The 23,225-nt window shown below is 40.5% G+C and overlaps 1 protein-coding gene across 7 annotated transcripts in view; it reads left to right on the forward strand.

Moving 5' to 3' along the window:
- PTPRG (protein tyrosine phosphatase receptor type G) overlaps positions 1-23,225 on the forward strand; it is a 621,815-nt gene that overhangs the window by 473,654 nt on the left and 124,936 nt on the right. For all 7 annotated transcript variants that reach the window (XM_084635116.1, XM_084635117.1, XM_084635121.1 and 4 more), the window contains exon 8: positions 4,164-4,356. In XM_084635116.1, the coding sequence (XP_084491242.1) occupies positions 4,164-4,356 (193 nt within the window). The remainder of the gene's footprint in view (positions 1-4,163; positions 4,357-23,225) is intronic.

Below are 23,225 nucleotides of genomic sequence, written 5' to 3' on the forward strand. Positions count from 1 at the left end.
CTTTTTTCTTCTTTTAAATTGAAGGTTTGTTTTGAAAGTAAAATAAGTAACTTTACACAGACACGTATTTAGTACTTCGAAGTAATTACACTAGGAAAGAAATGTTACCATTAATTTGCTATCTTTAACTGTTGTTACAGCATAGTGAAGCTGCCATTATGTGCTTATACAAATCTTTAAAGCTAGCACATAGCATCTCTTATTGTAGATTGAGGCAATGACTGGAACTTGTATTGAGAGGAATCCCACAATAACAAATGAATATATGCAGTCAAGTGTTTAACTATTAAAAACAGTTTGACATTTTAAAACCGTTGTTTTTAGAAAGACTTCCTGTTAAATTCAGATTCTCCTTCAATGTTCTTGTTTTGCTTCAATTGTTGAAAACAGAGCTGTTGTAAAATAAGCTATTCCGGTAAAAGTTAGTGAAGTATCTAACTAGAAGTGAATGTAAATATGTCAGTATACACACTCCATAGACAAATGTTTAAACGATCTAATACACAGCTTAAGGAATGAGTGTCTATACATCTGGGAATAATGCTTAAATTATCCAAAAGTACAAAGTTTGGTTTAAAAGTCATAAAATAAATATAGTACATAATCTGCAATATCCCAAAATAAGAAAAATAAATTTAACAATACGGTTTAGATATTAGCATCCAAATATTCAGGTATGTCACTCATAAAAGGGTATTATACTAAGAGTAGCTTGTAGAAAGCAAATATAGCAATGAGTGTAGATGATACCCATATACCCCACCTCCACCAGGGGGTTGCACAGCTGTACCTACAGTGGCATAGATAAAATAGTACATCTTGTATGTGTAGACAAGCTTTCCATGTTGATTTAACTGGCAGTGTGGAATAATTGTATTATTTCCCCCTGCAGCATAAGACGGAGATACACGTAGAGATGTAGGTTCCAACCTGGCCAATACTGTAATTATTATTTGTCCCTTTTTCAAAAGCAGCACAGTGTAATCCATTCCCTTAGTTTACCTTTATCACAAACCACAGGAAACAGTCTGTAATCCCACATGGAAAAAGTGATATTATTTAAGCTCTGCTGAAATTCCAATAAAATCCTTCCAAAGTCTTCGTGCTCCATCACTGTCATCTCGCCTTACAATTAGACAACAAAACAGGACAAGGCCTGCCACCCCCCAAATGCATTGTAAAGCTAAGTGCATTCAGTGACCCAAAGCATAACATTATCTCTCATAATACATGCCTCTGAGTATTTTATTGTGATTATAATGGATTCAGTATTTTAATTGCCATTTATATATCCATCATTTAGAAAACTGTTCACATCAGGTTTTTAATAGTTTGTAATTACATGACTTTGAGTTTTAGATCACTTTCCTCCTTACCTAGAACGGTGCCTTAAGAGCTCTTTATTTCATTTGAACTAGAGCTCTCACTCCCTTGAAGGGCACAAATGTAACTTCCTCTGTTCTGCCAGCAGTGATGGATCAATTAATAGCTAATTTGTGTTACATAATATTTTTGTAATAAATCATTTCAACTTTGGTTTTATACATCAGCATGTAAAAAGGAAAGTTAAAATTGCATTTGAAACGGCAGCAGTTCAAATGCAGTTATGCCTCCCCAAGGTAGCTTGCCAGAAGAAAATAGTTTAAAAGTTCTTTTAAAGGGTTTAAAAAGTCAGGTTAATGTCATGGAAGTAGAAAGGTAAAGACTTAACTTAGAGTGAGCAGTTGGTATGTAAGTTCTTGATCCTGCATCGACCTTATGCACCAGCTTAACTTTGTACACTGCAAGTCGTCCCACTGTGTTCAGTGAGACTGTTCCCAGTGCTTACAGTTAAGCAGGTGCATAAGTCTTTGAAGAATCAGGGCACAAGAGCGATTATCAGGAACCACGTGTTTTCTCTCCCTTCCTTCCTCCCTCATAAGAAAAGTGTAGGATAATAGTCTCTTCATCCTTGTATCTACCTATGTGTGTTGCCCCTAGCTTTCCCCATAAGTGGTGGTTAGAAATTCCATGGGAGCAGGATTAGATCCTCTGAGTCTTTCTTATTGCAATATAACAAATTGTAGTTCTTGATGTGAATTATAACCCGCCTAAGCACCTCCCTCACCCCAGATTTCATTCTGGCATCTTTCAGTTGCCTGCATCAATGAGGGAACATTTCATTTTTTTATCACTGTTGCTGCTTGATCATTAATACTATGCCCACCTCTTTAAAGGGCATGGACTGGACAATGGCACGCACATTAAACAAAGAGCTGAAATGACATCACTGTGGGCAGTTGACTAATAGAAGTTCTCCACATTCCCACAAAGTAGATAACACGGGGTCAGTCAGAGCTGTGGTGTCGGACTGTTCAGTGTGTGTTACTTACCTCTCTTTGCCTCAATTCCTCCATTTGTGTAACGAGGTTAATAGTTCTGTATTCCATTGGGGAGTCGTGAGGATCACTGTTTGCAAAGTGATTTCAGCTTCTCATATATAAAAGGTTGTACAGGTCCAAGTTATCATCAATGATATATTAATTTGAGGGCAGATGAATTCTCTTGATACTCCGTTCCAAGTTCCGTACCTTAATCCAAAATTGCCAGACTCAGGATTAGAGATGTATAACAAATCCCTTCCATAATCTCATTTCTAATTTTCTTTGGGAGGCTCCCACTGATAGAGTTCTAAATTTTGTCTCAAATTAGCAGGCCCAACACACCACCGAGCTCCAGCCATGCCTTCTATTGAAACGAAATGGGTTCAGTTAACTCTGTCCTGCCCTAATGATCAGAAGAAATTTTACAGGTTTCAGTTGAGTAGCTAGAAATCACAGAGCATGGCAGAATGGGCGGCCTGGACAGCGGCACAGAATGGGTGCTTCAAGGTTATTGATCTGTGCGGGAAATTAAATGATTTTAGAGGGTTCCCAGACTCCAGTGGGGAACCCTGGACAGGTCTGTTAAGCTTCCCTTTGATTTTTTTAGAGAGACGCTATCAACTAAGGCTATGATGTGATTGACAATATAATAGTTTTTTTTCCCCTGGGTCATTAGTTCGTATCTCAAAACTGTCACATCCTTCTCTGTAGCTTTTAGTGTAAATATACTTAATGAAAAGGAGGCAGGTATAGCTTTCAAACTGTGGTTTGTCATTAAGCTGTAAGAGAAACTCAAGTCCCTCTAAAGTCTCTGGGCCAGATCCCGCTTCCACTGAAATCAAAAGCATTGACTTCAAGGAGAGCAGGATTAGATTCTTTATACTGCTCAGTCTTTCTTACTAATTCTAATTCTTGATCTGAATGATAACAAGCGCTTAATAAATGCTGGATTGACCTCAGCAACCAACTGAACAAACAAGTTAACTGAATCTTTTCAATTTAGTCTGCCAGTAGTTTTTCTCTAGGAAATATTATGCTTTTTCTTAACAGAATGCACTTTTAAACTACAATTATATCTTAGAAATTAATACATTATAGTTAAAAATAGCCTGGATCTGCATGCAGCATAGGAAGCAGCAACCTGTTCTCTTGGAGAGAATATGAAAGAATTAAATGTACCAAATAATGTGACACACAAAATAAATACCAGGAGCACGGTTAGGGTTTCTCCCTTTGTAATGAAGCAGGCGAGAGAAAATGTCAGTGTGGCCCAGTGGACAGGACACTGGACAAGGGATTAGGAGATCTTGTTTCTAGTCCTGGCTTCCATGCTGACCTGCTGTTTGACCTTGGGCAAGTCACTTTATGCCTCAGTTTCCCCATCTGGAAAATGGGGAGGATGCTTTTGACTTCCTTTGTAAAATATTTTGAAATCTGTCAATGAAAACTGCAGCCTGACAGCGACATGTCAGTGTAAGTAGGTAGAGGGACTATATACAGAAGAATGATTTTGTGATGTAATGAATAAGTGTACAACACTTCTCAGTATAATATTAAGAAACAACATGATATAAGCAGAGAGGGAGGGAGGGGCTGGGGGGGTTGTCTGTGCGCATATTAAAGGCTTGAAGGCAAGGGAGTCCAAGAACAAATGTTTTCTTTCCTGTGTCAGACTCAAAATCAGTCTTGGCATCAGCATTTCCTGCCATTTTACATTCTTATCAGCCACCCGGATTTTACCACATTGTTTTTCTAATTAATGTTCTTTTTTCTCTTCCCTGCCCTGATGGCCACGTTCAGCTGGAGGCGTTCTATTCCATATTTACCACAGAACAGCAAGATCATGTCAAGTCTGTGGAGTATCTAAGGAATAACTTCCGACCGCAGCAGAGTCTGAATGACAGGGTGGTGTCCAAGTCTGCTGTGAAAGATGCTTGGAGCCAAGATGTGATGGACATCTTAGAAAATCCATTTGGCACAGAGGCTTCCAAAGGTAGATTGGGATTAACTGCATTTGCTGAATGACAGCTTTGTTTTTTTTTTTTACATAGGGCTTTCAATTAGTTGTCACTAGAAGTACAGGAGGTTCTAAAGAAATATAGCAAGACTTAGTGAAACACTGTAGTTATACTTTATTATATTTAATACAGTTATGAGGCACTGAATTTTATTTTCCCCCACAATGCTCAACTAGCCTATGGAACTCATTGCCACAAGGAGGCTAAGAGCGTCGAAGGATTCAAAGAAGAATTGGACATTTATATTGATAAATCTGGATCTTCGAGAAAGGATTTTAAAAAATAGCCAAGAGTTTTAGAAGGGCTATAAGACCTTTAGGTTCAGGGCATAAACCAACCTCTTGGTAATGGCAGTTGGGAAGAATCTACCCTTGTGGAGAGGTTATTCTGTAACTCCTTTCTTCAGTGTTTGCTGCACCTCCCTGTGGAGCAGCAGCTGGTGTTTGCTGCTCTCGGAGATAGGTGGACCTCAGTTTGGAAAAGAGCATTAAGAGCCACACTGGCACAATTAGCCACATGGCTGTCAGACTGCTTTGGACGCACTCAGCAGATGTGCAGGTGTAAATAATACTTTCAGATTTATTTCTTGTATGTTTATGTTCCATTTTTCCTATGGGATGATTTTATTAGGCAGAGCTGCTGGGGGATGATCTGTGTTTGCCAGTCATTCCCTTTGAGAAATGCTCACTTCTTAAATAATCTATCAGGCACTCACCTGCCTCAATAATGGTGGAACTCGATGGGGTTGGTGGTGAAAGGGGACAGTCCCAGCTGTGAGGGAGACAGACATTCTCTAAGAACACTAGGTAGCTCCTCCCCTCAGGAGTCTCTGGCACCCATTGGCCAGCTGGGGAGGAATGGGTGCTGATTGGCCAGCCTTCCCCAGCTTCCAGGATTTAACCTGGAGCAGGGGCCACATGGAGCCCCTTTCAGCTCTGTTCCAGCAGCTCCACCCTACCTACCCAAACTAGGAATGGGAATCTATCCTGACCGTGTCTAGCTAATTGCCCATTCGGGGGGTCAGGAAGGAATTTTTTCTCCCACGAGCCAATTGGCAGAAGACCAGGGAATGTTTTGCCTTTCTTGCAGCACCTTTAAGCCACAGAGGTTAAGCCACTTAACTGAGATATTGGGGTTGAGTTGTTTATTGGTCGCCACTTGCAGCCGGTTTCCAGTGCAGTTAAGAGAATAAAATGGACAGTTCCCAGAGATAAAAAGATCTGGGATTGTGGTGATGGGCCTTGAGCTCATGGGATGGGGTCTGACTTTGTTGTCTTGGCGGGCCAGGGTCTGACTTTGTGGCCTTTGCAGGCCAGGGTCCCCACCCTTCTGTACCCTCTGTCCTCCTTGGAATAGGGAGGGTGCAAGGACTCAGAGAGCTGAGTCTTAGGGGGCAGGCTGAGGAGAGCCTACTCCGAGATATGGGTTATATGGTAAGGAGCCCTGTAACCCTGGCACTAGTTAAGAGTTATATGGTAAGGAGCCCTGTAACCCCCACACTGGAAGTAATTAAATATCCTGATATAGGCAAATATAAGTGATAGGTGTGTAGTGCCCCTCCACTGTGTTGTGACCTGCCTCTTCAAATCCATCTATGTGTCTGTCTTCATTTTACCGCTGTGTCCACATCAGTTGAGTGGATTCAAATATGCACGTCCATGGCTGGCACTTTGGCCTAGCTGGGCACAGACAGCATACCTCTTGTGGCACTCAGCTGCCGCCCTCATCTTCCCAAGAGAACTGGGACAGAGCGGGGCTCTCTGGGCTTTATTATTCTGTGGCTGTGTTTGTTCAATAGAGAAGCACATAAAAGGCTGCTTTGGGACAAGTAATTTATATCAGGAGTGAGAAGAAGAGATTGTCAATCAGAATAATCCAGGCTGTGCTCTGGCCTGAAAGTTTCAAGCGGTGTTTTATCAGCATCATATGCCAATATTTATTCCTTCTGATATATACTGCGCGAGTATTATTTACCCAGAGCAGTAATGGAAATTAATAGTTTACATTATGTTAAAATGACAAAACTGACTAGCTTTTACTGTGAGTATAGCTCAGGTACCTCTGTACCATGTGGTATAATACTGCAGAAGGTTTTACTGCTTTGGCTGAATGTTTGAATACTCTTTGTCTCACTGGACTGTTTTTAAGATCATAAAAGATTGTTTGTGTGCTCCTTCCTCCCCGGCCCCCACCCTCCCAAGTAAATAGCTGAGACCCACAATTGTAAATTATAAAATGCATCCGATGAAGTGAGCTGTAGCTCACAAAAGCTTATGCTCAAATAAATTGGTTAGTCTCTAAGGTGCCAGAAGTCCTCCTTTTCTTTTTGTGAATACAGACTAACACGGCTGTTACTCTGAAACCACAATTATAGCTGCATGTTACAAATACTATGCAATGGATTAGCCTTGAAATTCAAAGTGTTGCCATTGATCAAAGCCCATTAAAGTCAATGGAAATTTCCCCACTGACTTCTCTGTGCTAAATCCAACCCTAAGGCCCTGATTCAGCATGTGCCTAACTTTAACGTGTGAGTAATTCCAGTGAACCAAATGGAACTACTCACATATTCAAAAGTTAGGCTTAAGTGCCTTGCTGAACAGGGGCCTAAATCTGTATGGAGAAACCTTGTATCAGCTGAGATCAGTTCAGGCATACGGACCATCCACAGGTGTTGTGACCACCTTGGCATTTGGGGGCAGGGCATTGGTCAGTGGAGGGCCCTTGATTTTGGAACCTACACTTGTCTAATGGCCCATTTTGCTGGACTTTACGTGGGGTCCACTCTCTGCTAGCAGCACCTCCTGCTGGCTGCCCTGGGAATTAGCTCTGCCAGGTTTGCACTCCCCTTCTGTCAGTGTCTTCCCGCATGCTGTCTCACCCTGCGACCCCTCTCACTCCAGGGACTGCAGTCTCCTCTTCGTGGCTTGACCCTCCAGTCAGGCCACTAAGGTCTTCTCCTTCCGGGGAATTCAAAGCCTTTCCAGACCCACTCTCTGTCTGGCATCTCCAACGCCTTATGGCACTGCCCAGTGGCTGACAGGGGAACCCAGGCCCGCCCTCTACACTGGGTTTCAGCCCTCTGACCCTATAACAAACAGCCAAGGTCTCTTTACCATCCTGCCCCTTCCTGCTATTTCCCTGGGCTTCTTCCTACTTATCTGGCTTCCCCCCGCCTCTGGGTTTGCCGTTCTTCCAAATCCCTCCACTCAGGCAGTGACTGTAGCCTACTTCCCTGCAACCCTTGTCTGCAGCCAGCTACCTGGCTTTCTATAGTCCCCTCCCACCTCCCATTTCTGAACGGGTGAGCCTGTTCTTTAATTAGGACTTCCCCTCAGCATTCAGTCTACCATCTGGCCTCCATTAACCCCTTCCACTCCTGCGTTGAGTGGACACCCCATCACAGGTGAGAAAAGAACCACTGATTGTTTTCTCTAGGCCTTTTCCTCTGGAGGCTGACTGTTGGTGAGAATTTTATTTGCACTGACTCTGTCAACGTGTTGTAACTTTTCCAGCTGCACATGTACCAAGGGACAATGGCGGCAGGTGCATTTTTATAAACTTAAAAGTAAATAGGTTGCTCTGGTGTTACCAAAATAAAATGGATTGTAGCACATTCCGGCAAAGGCTATAGGGCCGAGTTATATCTGCTTCAGAGATACAGCAATGCAAATGTTCCTGGCCCCTTCCTTGACGAAGGTGAATTGGGGAATGAAATGCCTGGTCCACTGCACATTCTGAACTACTGACATATAAATAAAATGACTTGAAGTCACAATACTTGAGTGAAAGCTAAACCTATTGTTTATTCCACTAGGAAATACAATGCATCATTATATAGTGTTATTCATGCAAAAGTACTGCAGCACAAAACATTTCACAGCCAGAGACAGTCTAGCATACAAATATAAGACTCCAAGGTTAACATAACATATTAAACCTTCACATATTTAACATCCGTCTACATTCAGTGGCTGTCATGGAAATACCAGCATTTGTCAACAGCTAACATATTGTAATATCCAAGATTACCATAGGTTTCAGAGTAGCATCCGATGAACTGAGCTGTAGCTCACGAAAGCTTATGCTCAAATAAATTGGTTAGTCTCTAAGGTGCCACAAGTACTCCTTTTCCTTTCAAGATTACCATAGTTTCTCTTTATATGTAGAATAAGAGATATTTGCGGTAACTGTATGATAATGGTTGGGAAATGTTGACTTTTTAATAGCTTATGTTGTAATATATTGTAGGATTGGCAGTAGCCATCTTAAGCTTTTGTTCATGTGAGTTCTTTATGTCATGAAAACCCTGTGAACTGTTATAAATCTAGAAAACTATTTATAGTACTTAATAAGCCATTTTATTTTATAGGAAAAGGAGCACAGAAATTTACAGGATGTTTGGAATAATTTTGAGAATCACCCACTTAACAGTGCCATGTGTCTGTCCATTAATAAACTGAACTGACCTGAACTGTTCTGGATATGCCATGCATCAATATTGGAACTCCTGTTCTTTAGATAGCAAAGATCATTCAAATCAGATCAATGGTGACCAGCTGGCATGACCAATAAGCTATGAAGATACATAATAGAAAGATCAGTTTGTTTGTCCAGTTCCCCTGAATGTATGTTTCCCCATATAGGGCAGCAACTCGTAGTGCTTAGCAAGTGGAATTTCTTTGATTCTCTCATCCCATTTCCTTCCATTGGCAGAACCTCCTGAAATTCAATTTTCTTAGGACTACTCTATCTTAAAAGTTAGGCACATGCTTAAGTACCTTGCTGAATCAGCACCTCTGACCTGAGAATAACATTTAAATTGATCCTTCTACATCAAGAAAGCATACAAATCTTAAGTAACAGTCCAGTCACTGAAATGTACAATTATGACAGTCAGAACAACCTCAGCTGGAACATGATTTATTGATTAAGGGGCATCAGCCAGTAATAAAACGTAAAATAACCTTTTGATGATCCCAGATTAGTGACGGATTGTGGCTCTAATCCTTCAAACCCTCAGGTGATTTATCCCATTGAATTTAATAAGACTACTCACCTGTTTAGCGCTATGGATGTGTGTCAGGGTTTGCAGGATTGGGGACTGCATGTGTAGACTTAAAAATGAGAGCTGGACAGATATTAGATACAAATTTTAGCTAAACAGTAAATGAAATGGGTAATGTATTGAATATATTATTTGACTGATATTCTTTAACTAGTTATGAAACTTATCAAATATTATAAAAATATTCATCAGATAACATGTAACAGAATGATGATGGCAATATTAGATTCATACCTCTGGACCATCTCCATTAATATTAATAATTGCACTTTAAAAACAAAAAACCTCCCCATAATAATTGGTTTCTCTATTTTCTGACTTGCCCACCTGAGTTCAGATTTCTGTGTTTGTCAAAGAGCATCACACATTACGCTACTGTGTTCAGTTTTTAATGAGCCGAGGTAGGATGATTTGTGATGATTATTAGCATAATAAGTGAGCATGACACTTAAGAGTGAAATAATAAACAGGGTCCTCTCACTAAAGAGCTTACAGTCAACGGGCTCGACTCTCCAACCCTGAAAATCCCTTACTTTCATAAGTAGCCCCATTGAAATGAGATATACCACCAAACAGTTGGTGCAGCTGTTGCAAAGAAAACAGACCATTCTTAATTCATGACATGGCGTGTAACTTAAGGAGAAGTTGCTGCCTCTCAAGTAGTTGGTTTCAAAATGCAACTGATTTGCAATAAAGTCTTTGCCTGTATTTCTGCTACTGATTTGGGCTCTTAAACAATTGTTTGTACATATATATAGTTTGATTATGAAAGCCTTGCCTTTCACCTTTCAGTCTCATTAGATGAGCTATAAGATTCACAACAATGAAACTAACATCCCATGGGGAGGTGCTCTTGACATCAGAGTTCTCTTTCGCAGATGCTTGATTACTTCCCCAAAGGTGTCTGATTGCTCTTCACTGGAGTCCCATACGATGCAGTTTGCCATCAGTGGGAATTTGTCTTAGAATACCACCTTTAATTATGATCCTTGACTTAGTTAACTAATGAGCAGTCATAATTTCACTACAGTGGCACCTGATGGCTTTTGACTCTGAGTCAACATCTGGGTTATTTCTCTAGTTTTCCACATGTAAATGTTTTTCATATTTAGTGCAACAGGTTAATCCATCATGATGCACTTAGTTTGGAAGTCATTGTAACCTCCAAGTAATTAAAACTATCTAGAAGATGTGTTTTTTGTTGTTGTTTTCCTGTATGTTTCGCACTTGGGGAAATGCTCCGAATATTGACTTGGAGTCAAAAGTACAGCACTACTCAAGCAAAGCAAGGTAGTTCAGAGTCACTGTTTCACAGCTCCTGACATCAAAAATGAAAGCAATGTGTCCTACTGAAGTTCTTCCTTTTTTTCTGAATGTCATCACATACTCTTAGAAGGACTGTATCAGAGCATGGCTTCAATTAGCATAATCCAAAAAAAGATGAATTTTTCTGGAAAGTGTGCAAGGGGAAGAAGTATATGAAGATGCAGTCATTTGGGGGCAGACAGTTTCAGGCATGAACAGTAATATTTCAGAATGAAACGAAGCAATGTGTCTCAGTTATATTGTCCAGTACAGGCAGTCCTCGGATTTACGACACAATTGGTTCTTGAAAATTGTGTCATAAGTCGAAATATTGTAACTCAGAACCGCAATCCACTCCATTGTGGGACCGAGCATCATAAAGTCGAAACCAATTGTCGTAAGTCAAATCAGGGTGTCGATTCAGAAACATCGTAAGTTCCGTTCGTCGCAAGTTGAATGTTGTAAAATCGAGGAGTGCCTCTGTTTGTGCCCTATGCTTTATTTTTCTTTTGGAATGAAAATCATCAGGAATAAAACGGAGTCTCTGGTCTGTAGATTTGATGCTGTCTTGTGGGAAGATAACGAGACTGTAAGTCTGGGTGGCCAGCCACTACCAAAGGTAGAAAAGTTCAAGTTCAATAGTACAGGAGAATGGTGATCTCAATGGTGAACTCCTAAGCAGGACAGGAAGGGCATTAATTAAAGGAGATAGGTGAGAGCAGTGATCTGCGATAGGAGAATGCTTATCATGTTGGAAAGTAAGGTCTACTAGATGGTAATTAGGCCTGCAATTGTGTGTGGTTCTGAGTGCTTGGCACTGAGGAATAGACAGGAGCAGATCTTCAATACAGTGGAAATGAAAATGTTAAGATATGGATGCTTGGAGTTACAAAGATGAACCATGTTCGTAACAAACAAATTAGGGAAATTGTGAAGGTGGCACCAATGATGGAAATGCTGAGGGAACCCAGGCTTAGATGATTTACGCACGTGAAAAGAAGATCGAAACAATATATAGGAAACAGGGTGTAAAAGTTTAAAGTGCAAAGTGAGAGAAAGGTTGGAAGACCTCAGGCTAGATGGATGGATGTCATACAAAAGGATTTCATTAGCTGCAGAGTGTCCAAGGAATTGCTTCAAGCCGGACTGGAATAGAGTCCTCCATATGGATGGGACTAGAGCTACAAGAAGAATAATTTGTTTTTCCTTTTTAAGTGCCAGTGTTTTATGTAGTCCTCAAGGCAACCAAGCAGTTCCCTTGATTTCTTTCTGCAGCTCCAAAGAAATCGCTCACTCAGGAAGGTTCCTTCTCTTTAGGAGTTGTATTAAAAGTCTGAGGCAAACAAAGAATCTTGTATAGCAACAAGTCCTAAATGCTCATTTCTGTCTCCCCTGAGAGACCTAATCTTTTATCTGAAACATAGCATACGTGAGAGATACAGGTTTAAAATGATATATTACAAATATCTTAACTTGAAATCACCAACAAAATGATAAAACATTATTTATTTCCTCCCATCTTATCGTTAGTTAGGGAAAATGCAAACGAGCAAGAATCATTTTCAGTGCACTTACCATATGGTCACGGTTGCAGCTAATCTTACTGCCTTTTATAGAATCTGTTCCACCCACTGATTGCACTCTGGGTAAAAAAGTTTTTCTTAAACTTCCTAAGAGGCAGGGTTTTTTCTTAGTTTCTGTTCATTCCCTTTTGTTTTTAAGATTCTTTTGCAAATTTCTTTGCGGGATCACCTTCATTGTTATGCCCCTTCACATTTGCATATACCTTAGCCACATCACCTCTTACTTGTTCTTTCCTTTGCAGATAAACCTAGTTATCTCAATATTTAAACTATTCTAATCATTTTCCTAAGTTATGTCAGACAGTGAGCTGATAATTCCATGCATCTTCTCATTACCACCCGACATGCTTTTCCTGATCAGTATCTTGCATTGCAGTTCTTCAGCCCTTGTATTACTATTTATATAGCCCTGTAGGTGTGCACTATGCAAACACGTTAAACCGTGCCCTGCCCCCACCCCAAGGAGCCCAAAATCTGAGACACAGAGAATACAAAGGATGAGGGATCAAAGTGAGACTAGGAACTGACACTTTTCAAAAGGAGATACTCCACTTTTCTTACAAAAATTTATAAGCTGCTTGAAGAGTACTTGTGGCACCTTAGAGACTAACCAATTTATTTGAGCATAAGCTTTTGTGAGCTACAGCTCACTTCATCGGATGTATATTGTGGAAAATACAGAAGATGTTTTTATACACACAGACCATGAAAAAGTGGGTGTTTATCACTACAAAAGGTTTTCTCTCCCCCCACCCTACTCTCCTGCTGGTAATAGCTTTAGATAAGCTATTACAAACCGGAAAGTGGATTGGGGGGTGGGAGGGAGAGAGAACCTGGATTTGTGCTGGAAATGGCCCACCTTGATTATCATACACATTGTAAGGAGAGTGATCACTTTAGATAAGCTACTACCAGCAGGAGTGTGGGGTGGGGGGAGAGAAAACCTTTTGTAGTGATAAACACCCATTTTTTCATGGTCTGTGTGTATAAAAACATCTTCTGTATTTTCCACAGTATGCATCTGATGAAGTGAGCTGTAGCTCACAAAAGCTTATGCTCAAATAAATTGGTTAGTCTCTAAGGTGCCACAAGTCCTCCTTTTCTTTTTGCGAATACAGACTAACACGGCTGTTACTCTGAAACCTGTCAATAAGCTGCTTGGTATCCTTCCAGTTTGGTGTGTCCTGCTGGCTTAGTTTTGTGTTGGTTTAGTGTGATGTTTCCATTGCTGTGACCACTATGGATAGTGAGTGAGTGGTTAATAAACATTTATGAAGCACCATAACTTTGCCTGGTGCTCTGGAGATTAGAGCATGGACAGGGATTATTTTTAAAGAGTGGTATGAATAAAGTGTTAAAAAATGGAACACCATACATATTGCATCCTCCAGTGGTATGAATGCACAGCTCCTATTAATTCTAATGAGCGCTGTATGTACTCCACAAGGAGTAAAGAGATGTTTTCCATTATATACCTCCTGTTCTGGTGGAAGCAAGATGAGGCTTATCTGTCCTTCATAGAAAACACGATAAAACCACAGTTAACAGGACTAATGCTCAGGGGCTCTGTTTCTGGCTCTGCCACAGAGATCTTTGGCAAGTCACTCCATCTTTCGGATGATCATTTTCCCTACCTAACTGCAGTGTTAGGAGGTGCTCAGGTGATGGAGGCTATATTCAGTTCTATGCAGGGGGCTTCCCAGAAAGGGTTGGAAAGCTCTTCGTAATGTGTGTCTTTGACTTCCTACCATTTAACATACTTGGTTTCCAAAAACTGCTATTATTTGATAGGTTGGAGAGATGCAAAGATATCTGATTTCTGTCTCCCTTCCTCACACACGCCTCCAGCAGCCACCCCATCCTAACTAGGAACTCTCGCTATCAGCCAGTCAAAGCTTACTTACTGGGCCAGTTTAAGTAAATTCCTGGGTTTGTCCATCACATTTCATTTTACAGCTGCACTGACATCACGCACACACGCATTCCTCTTCACCTGTTTTAGAATGATGCTAGTTAGCCCCCTTGTGATGCTCCCTAGGAATTAGTTTTCTAGGTCACTCCTGTACTGGTATGGCTGTGTGCCTCTACTAGGCCAGCCATTTGGCCCTTGAAAACATTTATCATTAATCTCAAAATTTCCTACAGTTCAGACCAAGAGGAGTCATGATACATTCCCTGAATGAAAAGATCATAAGATAAGTGAGGAGCTAATTTGCCATTCTGAACAGGGCATCCTACAGGCACATAATATTGTGCATAGACTCTTGTCTCACTATGCTTGTGCCCACATGTTCCAAAAGTGTGTGATGCACAAGTTGGCCGAACTGTTGCCTGTGAGGTGGCTGCCATGCATCAGAAGGTTTAAATGGATGACCCTTGTTAATGCTGCAGGTATTTCCCTTCTCTAAAAAATCCTTCTTTGTGCCAGCATTGACGCCGTATGTGTCTCTGCACTTGATCACCCCTGTTTCGCTATATACCGAATATACCGTACAAATATATAAATACATAGATCTAAGTAGACGTAGGTATACATTTTAAAGGTAAGTATTGTACTATGTATATGCTATGTGTATCTGTAGTGTATAATATACACACAGAGATTGTAGTTCAGATCTTCAGCTGGTGTAGACTGGCATAACTGTGCTGAGCTCAGGGGAATTGTGTTGATTGATACTCGCTGGATTTGGCCTACAGTGTACAAACCCGTGTGTGTGTGTGAGAGAGAGAGAGATGAAACATTTGTGGGGAGAAAACACACCACAGTTTCTGCCTTTCAGTAAAATAGGATTTGTTGCAGTGATGCCATGGAAACTCAAATACTACAAAGAAATCCACACAGGAATGAATCAAATTGCACCCCAGATGCTAGTTAAATATTCACCTCAGGAAATGGGCCATCAGCAGATGGGGCAAAAACTTGGCTTCCCAAAGCTTCTTAAATGGGAAATTCTGTAAGAGCATTTTACCTACCCAGTCACCAGCGGGATGCCTTTGTTTCACATGGAGCATCAGACAACACAAGGTTTTGTCCATGCTTCTTAAGCATAAGGAACAACCTTGTTTGTTTGAAGCATAGTCAAAGGTAAGAGCAGAGAAGATAAATAGTCTGTCTCCTAGATACAGTCTGCCTGTACACTGAAGTAGATCAACACAAATATTTGCGAGTACTGTGCACTCTGTAACCTGTAGATGCCTGCTAGCAAAGTGCAGGCAAAGGTAAAGGATAAAAGTGTGTGTCTCTAAAAGTGATTATTCGTATGTATTAATAATGGTGCTTACAAGGATCACAGCAGTTAACAACATGAACTTAAAACATAGCTGAGTGTTACAGACATTCAGTAAAAGAAAAGTGGCAGGGAAGTTGTAAATCTGCCTCTTAGAGCTCTTCCGTGTATTTAAGCCTGTGTTTCCTCTATGTATGATCCTCATAACCTGTCTCTTTTCCTTAGTGTAGGCAACGCACCATTCCAGGACAGAGAATGAATCAGATAGCAAAAAGCATGGTGGTGTTTTCTATGGGTCTCATTCTGGTCTCACCCCAGCTATATACTACAGTATTTCTGTTGAGTTACTCCTGAGTGATGCCAATGCAAGGAAGCAGAATCTGGCCCTTTATTACTTCCATTGCTATGATACTGTCCGTTCAATACATGCAGTGTGTGTCGATTTTGTGTTTGCAGTATGTTTTACTTAGATTGAATCATTCTGATACATTGCATGGGTTATATAAAGTTGGAGGAAGGGGTTGTTAGGAGACAGAATATGCAGGTTTCATATTTGCCCACTTCCTGGTTAGTCTTTAAAATGTGCTTGATTTCTGTATTGTTTGTAGACATGTTTCTCCTGGTCAGAGCGACAGGTTGAAACTAGGACTGTCTATTAATTGCAGTTAACTAGTGCGATTAACTCAAAAAAAGTAATCACGATAAAAAAAATTAATCACGATTAATCACACTGGTAAACAATAGAATACCAATTGAAATGTATTAAATATTTTGGATGTTTTTCTACATTTTCAAATATATTGATTTATATTACAACACAGAATACAAAGTGTACAGGGCTCACTTTATATTATTATTTTTTATCACAAATAATTTCGCTGTAAAAATGATAAACAAAATAAATCGTATTTTTCAATTCACCTCATACAAGTACTGTAGTGCAATCTCTTTATTGTGAAAGTGCAACTTACAAATGTAGGTTTTTTTGTTACATACCTGTACTCAAAAACAAACAATGTAAAACTTTACAGCCTACAAATCCACTCAGTCCTACTTTTTGATCAGCCAATTGCTAAGACAAACAAGTTTTTTTTTACATTTATGGGAGATGCTGCTGCCTGCTTCTTATTTACAATGTCACCTGAAAATGAGCACAGACATGGCACTTTTCTAGCTGGCATTGCTAGGTATTTACGTGCCAGATATGCTAAACATTTGTATGTCCTTTCATGCTTCGGCCACTATTCCAGAGGACATGCGTCCATGCTGATGACGCTCGTTAAAAAAATAATGCGTTAATTAAATTTGTGACTGAACTCCTTGGGGGAGAATTGTATGTCTCCTGTTCTGTTTTACCCCCATTCTTCCATGTATTTCATGTTATAGCAGTCTCAGATGATGACCCAGCACATGTTCCCTTTAAGAACACTTTCACAGCAGATTTGACAAAACGCAAAGAAGGTACCAATGTGAGATTTCTAAAAATAGCCGCAGCACTCAACCCAGGATTCAAGAAGTGCCGTCCAAAATCTGAGAGGGACAAGGTGTGGAGCATGCTTTCAGAGTCTTAAAAGAGCAACACACTGATGCGGAAACTACAGAACCCAAACCACAAAAAAAGAAAATCAGCTTTCAGCTGGTGGCATCTGGCTCAGATGATGAAAATGAAAATGCGTCGGTCTGTCCTGCTTTGGATTGTTATCGAGCAGAATCCTTCATCAGCAAGGACGCACGTCCTCAGGAATGGTAGTTGAAGCATGAAGGGACATATGAATCTTTAGTGCATCTGGCATGTAAATATCTTGTGATGCCAGCTACAACAGTGCCATGCGAACGCCTGTTCTCACTTTGAGGTGATATTGTAAACAAGAAGCAGGCAGCATTATCTCCTGCAAATTGTAACCCAACTTGTTTGTCTGACTGATTGACTGAAATAGGACTGAGTGGACTTGTAGGCTCTAAAGTTTTATATTGTTTTATTTTTGAATGCAGGGTTTTATGTACATAATTCTACATTTGTAAATTCAACTTTCATGATAAAGAGATTGCGCTACAGTACTTGTATGAGGTGAAGTGAAAAATACTATTTCTTTTGTTTTTACACTGCAAATATTTGTAATAAAAATAAGCATAAAATGAGCATTGTATTCTGTGTTGTAATTGAACTCAGTAAATTTGAAAATGTAGAAAGCACCCAAAAATATTTAAATAAATGGTATTCTATTATTGTTTAACAGCACGATTAATCGCTATTCATTTTTTTAATCAATTGACAGCCCTAGTTGGAACTATTGATCGGATAGCACAAACATCAATAATAATGTTATCAGGCCTGTCAGAAATCAGCCAGAACAAACGTTCTGATACCTCCGTCTGCTGTTCTGCCATGACAACAACAGCTGCTCTGTCCTGCCGACCGGCCGCTCCCACTCCTCCCAGACACCAGGGAGAGAGGAAAAGAACCATCCCTCCGGCTCCCAGATAGCATGGCAGCCCCCTGCCCTTTCCCAGCCTTCTGGGGAGGGAAGGAGAAGAGAGACCCACAGTGACGTAGCTGTTACTCCTCTGCTGGTCTCCTCACACCCACTGCTGCCCAAGTAGCTCCCTCTCCCTAGTGCAGCATGGGACCACTTTTCCTTTGCAGCCCTATCCATGCACACGATTTCCTCCTCAGCAGGGAGAAGAGCAGGGCTGAGCAGGGCCTCACTTTCTTGCTACAGATCTGGGGCTCCCCCACCCAGAACTGGATTAAGGCAAACCATGGCTCTAGCCACCCCAAGACACAGACCCTGGGACTTTGCTCCTTACTTTTGCTCCATCCAAGGATTGCATTAGCCCTTTTTGACACAGCATCAGATTAAGAACTCATGTTCAACTGATTCTCCACCATGACTCCCAAATCTTTTTCAGAGTCACGGCTTCCCAGGAGAGAGTCCCCCATTCTGTGAGTGTGGCCTTCATTCTTTGTTCCTAGATGTATTCATTTACATTTAGCCATATTAAAACACATATTTGCTTGAGCCCAGCTTACCAGGTGATACAGATTGCTCTGAATCAGTGCCCTGTCCTCTTCATTATTTACCACTTCCCCAATTTTTGTGTCCTCTGCAAACTTTATCAGTGATTTTGTATTTTCTTCAAGGACATTAATAAAAATGATAAATAGTGTAGGGCCAAGAGATGATCCCCACGGGGCTCCCCCTGGAAACACACCTGTTCGATGATGGTTCCCCATTTACAATTACATTTTGATACCTAGCCATCTTTTAGTCCATTTACTGTGTGCCACATTAATTTTATATCTTTCTTATTTTTAATCAAAATGTCATGCAGTACCAAGTCAAATGTCTAAGTATATTTTATCAACGCTATTGCCTTTATTAAGCAAACTTGTAATTGCATAAAAAAAATCAAGTGAGTTTGACAGGATCTATTTTCCATAAACCTATGCTGACTGGCATTAATTATATTACCTTCTTTAATTCTTTATTAATCAAGTTTCGTTTCAGCCACTTCATTATCTTGCCTGGGATCGATGTCAGACTGACAGGCTTCTAATTACCCAGGTCATCCTGTTTACCCTTTTTAAATATTGGCACAACATTAGTTTTCTACCAGTCTTTGGGAACTTCCCCAGTGTTCCAAGGCTTATTGAACATCAGCATTAATGGTCCAGCAAGCTCCTTGGCCAACTCTTTTAAAGCTTTTGAATGCAAGTTATCTTAATCTGCTGATTTTAACATGTGTAACTTTAGTAGCTGCTATTTATCATCCTCCAGGAATAATAGTGGGATGGAAAAAGTGTTATCATATGCTATGACTATGTCATTTGTTTTCCCACAAATACAGAACAGAAATATTTATTGAACACTTCTGTCTTTTCCGCATTATAGAATCATAGAATCATAGAATATCAGGGTTGGAAGGGACCCCAGAAGGTCATCTAGTCCAACCCCCTGCTCGAAGCAGGACCAATTCCCAGTTAAATCATCCCAGCCAGGGCTTTGTCAAGCCTGACCTTAAAAACCTCTAAGGAAGGAGATTCTACCACCTCCCTAGGTAACGCATTCCAGTGTTTCACCACCCTCCTAGTGAAAAAGTTTTTCCTAATATCCAATCTAAACCTCCCCCACTGCAACTTGAGACCATTACTCCTCGTTCTGTCATCTGCTACCATTGAGAACAGTCTAGAGCCATCCTCTTTGGAACCCCCTTTCAGGTAGTTGAAAGCAGCTATCAAATCCCCCCTCATTCTTCTCTTCTGCAGGCTAAACAATCCCAGCTCCCTCAGCCTCTCCTCATAAGTCATGTGTTCCAGTCCCCTAATCATTTTTGTTGCCCTTCGCTGGACTCTCTCCAATTTATCCACATCCTTCTTGAAGTGTGGGGCCCAAAACTGGACACAGTACTCCAGATGAGGCCTCACCAATGTCGAATAGAGGGGAACGATCACGTCCCTCGATCTGCTCGCTATGCCCCTACTTATACATCCCAAAATGCCGTTGGCCTTCTTGGCAACAAGGGCACACTGCTGACTCATATCCAGCTTCTCGTCCACTGTCACCCCTAGGTCCTTTTCTGCAGAACTGCTGCCTAGCCATTCGGTCCCTAGTCTGTAGCTGTGCATTGGGTTCTTCCGTCCTAAGTGCAGGACCCTGCACTTATCCTTATTGAACCTCATCAGATTCCTTTTGGCCCAATCTTCCAATTGGTCTAGGTCCTTCTGTATCCTATCCCTCCCCTCCAGCGTATCTACCACTCCTCCCAGTTTAGTATCATCCGCAAATTTGCTGAGAGTGCAATCCACACCATCCTCCAGATCATTTATGAAGATATTGAATAAAACCGGCCCCAGGACCGACCCTTGGGGCACTCCACTTGATACCGGCTGCCAACTAGACATGGAGCCATTGATCACTATTATTGATTATTATTTCTAATAATATTAATATAAATATAAATATAAAATTATTATTTCTAATAATTATCATTATTATTGATAATTCTACCATTTCCACCTAGTAATGGACCAATACCATTGTTGGGTTCTTTTTGTTCCTAATATTCCTAATATTTGTTCCTAATACATTTTTAAAAACTCCTTCTTATTGTTCTTAACTCTGCCAGTCATAGATTTCTCCTTGCCCCTTTGCTTCGATTATCAATTTTCTACAGTTCTTAGCTTCTGACCTATATTCATTGCTATCAACTTCCCTTTTCTTCCATTTGCTGTATATTATTTTATAATTTTGTATCGACTATCTTCACTTCTCCACTAAACCAAGTAGTATGGCCTTCTTCCTCAATGGTGGTTTTGGGGCATCCAATAAAATATTCCAAAATCATTCGCATTTTACTGACTAAATTCTTCCTCCCAGATGATTTGGCTCATAGTTGTTTTCTGCTTTGTGAAATTGGCCCTTTTAAAGCATGTGTGTGTGTGTGTGTATCTATACATGTGTATATATATGCATATATTTATATATATATAAAACTGGTCTGGACTTAATTCTGTTTGCACATTTAAATTTGATCAAGTCATGATACTCGTACCTAACTTACCATTATTTTTTAGTTCTGTGATCAGTTCCTCTTTATCTGTCAAGATGAGGCCTAATATAGAATTCTGTCATGTTAGTTGCACACTTCTTAAGGTAGGAAATTATCATCTCTGATGTTTAGGAATTCCAGTGATGTTTAGTACTGGCAGCATGAGCCTTCCAGCATACGTCACTCAAATTGAAGTCCCCAGTGATCACACTGTATTTCTCCTACACAGTGTAGCCAGGTGCATAATGTGCTGGTCATGCTGATCCCTAATATGATTTTGTGGCCTGTAGCAGACACCAACTAATACCCCATCTTGTGCTTTATCTGTTAGGACATTGATCCATAAGCATTCAAGATGATTTTCTTCCGAGTTATCAGTGATTCGGTAACAGACAAGTAGTCATGTATCTATTGATAGTCACGTGTATAATATGCCACTTAGGATGAGGTAATATTTAGGTTCTAAACGGCAGAGCCATGTGAAAAATAAATGTATTCCTTGTCTTGTAGCACTTCATTTGGTCTCTGCCCGCTAATCCATCTCCGCAGGATTTATTCTAACATACCAAACCTCTGAGCAGCTTTGATGCACTCCAGGTTTTTAAAATCATTTTGATTCAGAAATGTCTCCTTTCCTCCATCCACTTGTGAATTTCCTTCAAAAGTCCCCTTGCCCAAGGACTCTCCTTCCTTGCACAGGCAAGATTGCGTTCTTCACCAGCCCTGGCTTTTCTGTGCACAAAAATGTCATGACTTTAACATGCAATATGTCCCAGTTCTGCAGCAATAGAAACCGCGATTTATGCCTTTGGGAAGGAGGAGATTCCCAGCTTCCCAAAAGAGGACACAGTACATCCAGAAATAATAGTGGTGACATTTTTATGCATAGAAAAGCTAACTTAGAACATTTCTAGGTTTTGATGGATCTCTCTCAGCCCTGTACTGTTGGATTCATAGTACAAGTAGGCTTGGAAGGATTCGATTTTTATCATGAAAAGTCTATAACCCTCAATTTCATTGTACACACAAAAACTGAGAAAAAAAATTCCAGTGATGATGATCCAAATTTACAGACAGGCAAAGTAAGAAAAACGCTGCTTGAGAGCTTATTCGAGTTTAAGACTATTTGCTTTCTATATTTTGACACGCAGTGTTGACAATTTGTGTTTTAATGGTCATAAAGTTTAACTTTTTGAATCTCAGCATCTGCTGTCATTAAATTCTCTGACCTCCTCATTGTCTGACACACACACCCTAACTTTCCCCAACTGCGAAAAATTAAATTGATAAAAATCGGGGGGGCTCTGAAAACTGAAATCAATAAAAACAAATGCTTAAAAATAAACTTTTATATTATCTGACAAAATTATAAAAATCAAATTCCACCAAGACAAAGTATAAGGCATCTGGCTTTACAAGAGGAAGCGATACAAGAAATAAACTCAATGCAAGTTTTAAAACATTCCTTAAATAGTTTTTCAGTAACACGGCTATCGTAAGCAAAATGCAGGCTGGTGCAGTGTGGCATAGAAATTTTATCAGGGTAGAACTTCATATGTCACTACCTGTAGGTCACTACCTGTGAATAAGGTGCCTATTCCAAACTTCGTCTGCTAAAACCTTTCTAGCACACTGCGTGACCAAGTATATTATATAGTTAGTCATAGGTATGTCTTACATCAGTGCCTTATTCCTGCTAAATCAGGTGCATCTTCAGAGTTACAGAGGAGGGCTGCCATGACCTCTGGATTAGGCTCTATGGGGATTTAGTAAGGAAAGTCCCAGAGAGGTTGCATAGCCAAATACAACGCAGAAATCAAATGAAGGGGGAGATGAGTGTGGAGATGTTACATTAATTGTATTTGTTCCAGACCATTTGAATGCTTTTAATATGAAGGAAATAATTCTCTGTTGTGTGGCTGACCTGGCTGGTGCTGTAGATTAAGCATATGACTGTGTTGTGCTTTGCTGTGGTGGTGTGCAAGGGTGGACAGAGGACATTTACAGAACTCCCCCTGAGAGTGAAAGGGGAAAGCAGGATCTCTCCATAGTTCAGTGAAAGCTAGGGGAAGGAGGCCAGCCGTAAACCTCATTTTTCTCAGGGGGGCCAT

The sequence above is a fragment of the Lepidochelys olivacea genome (genome assembly GCF_965140295.1).
Source record: "Lepidochelys olivacea isolate rLepOli2 genome assembly, chromosome: 7".
Lineage (NCBI taxonomy): Eukaryota > Metazoa > Chordata > Testudines > Cheloniidae > Lepidochelys > Lepidochelys olivacea.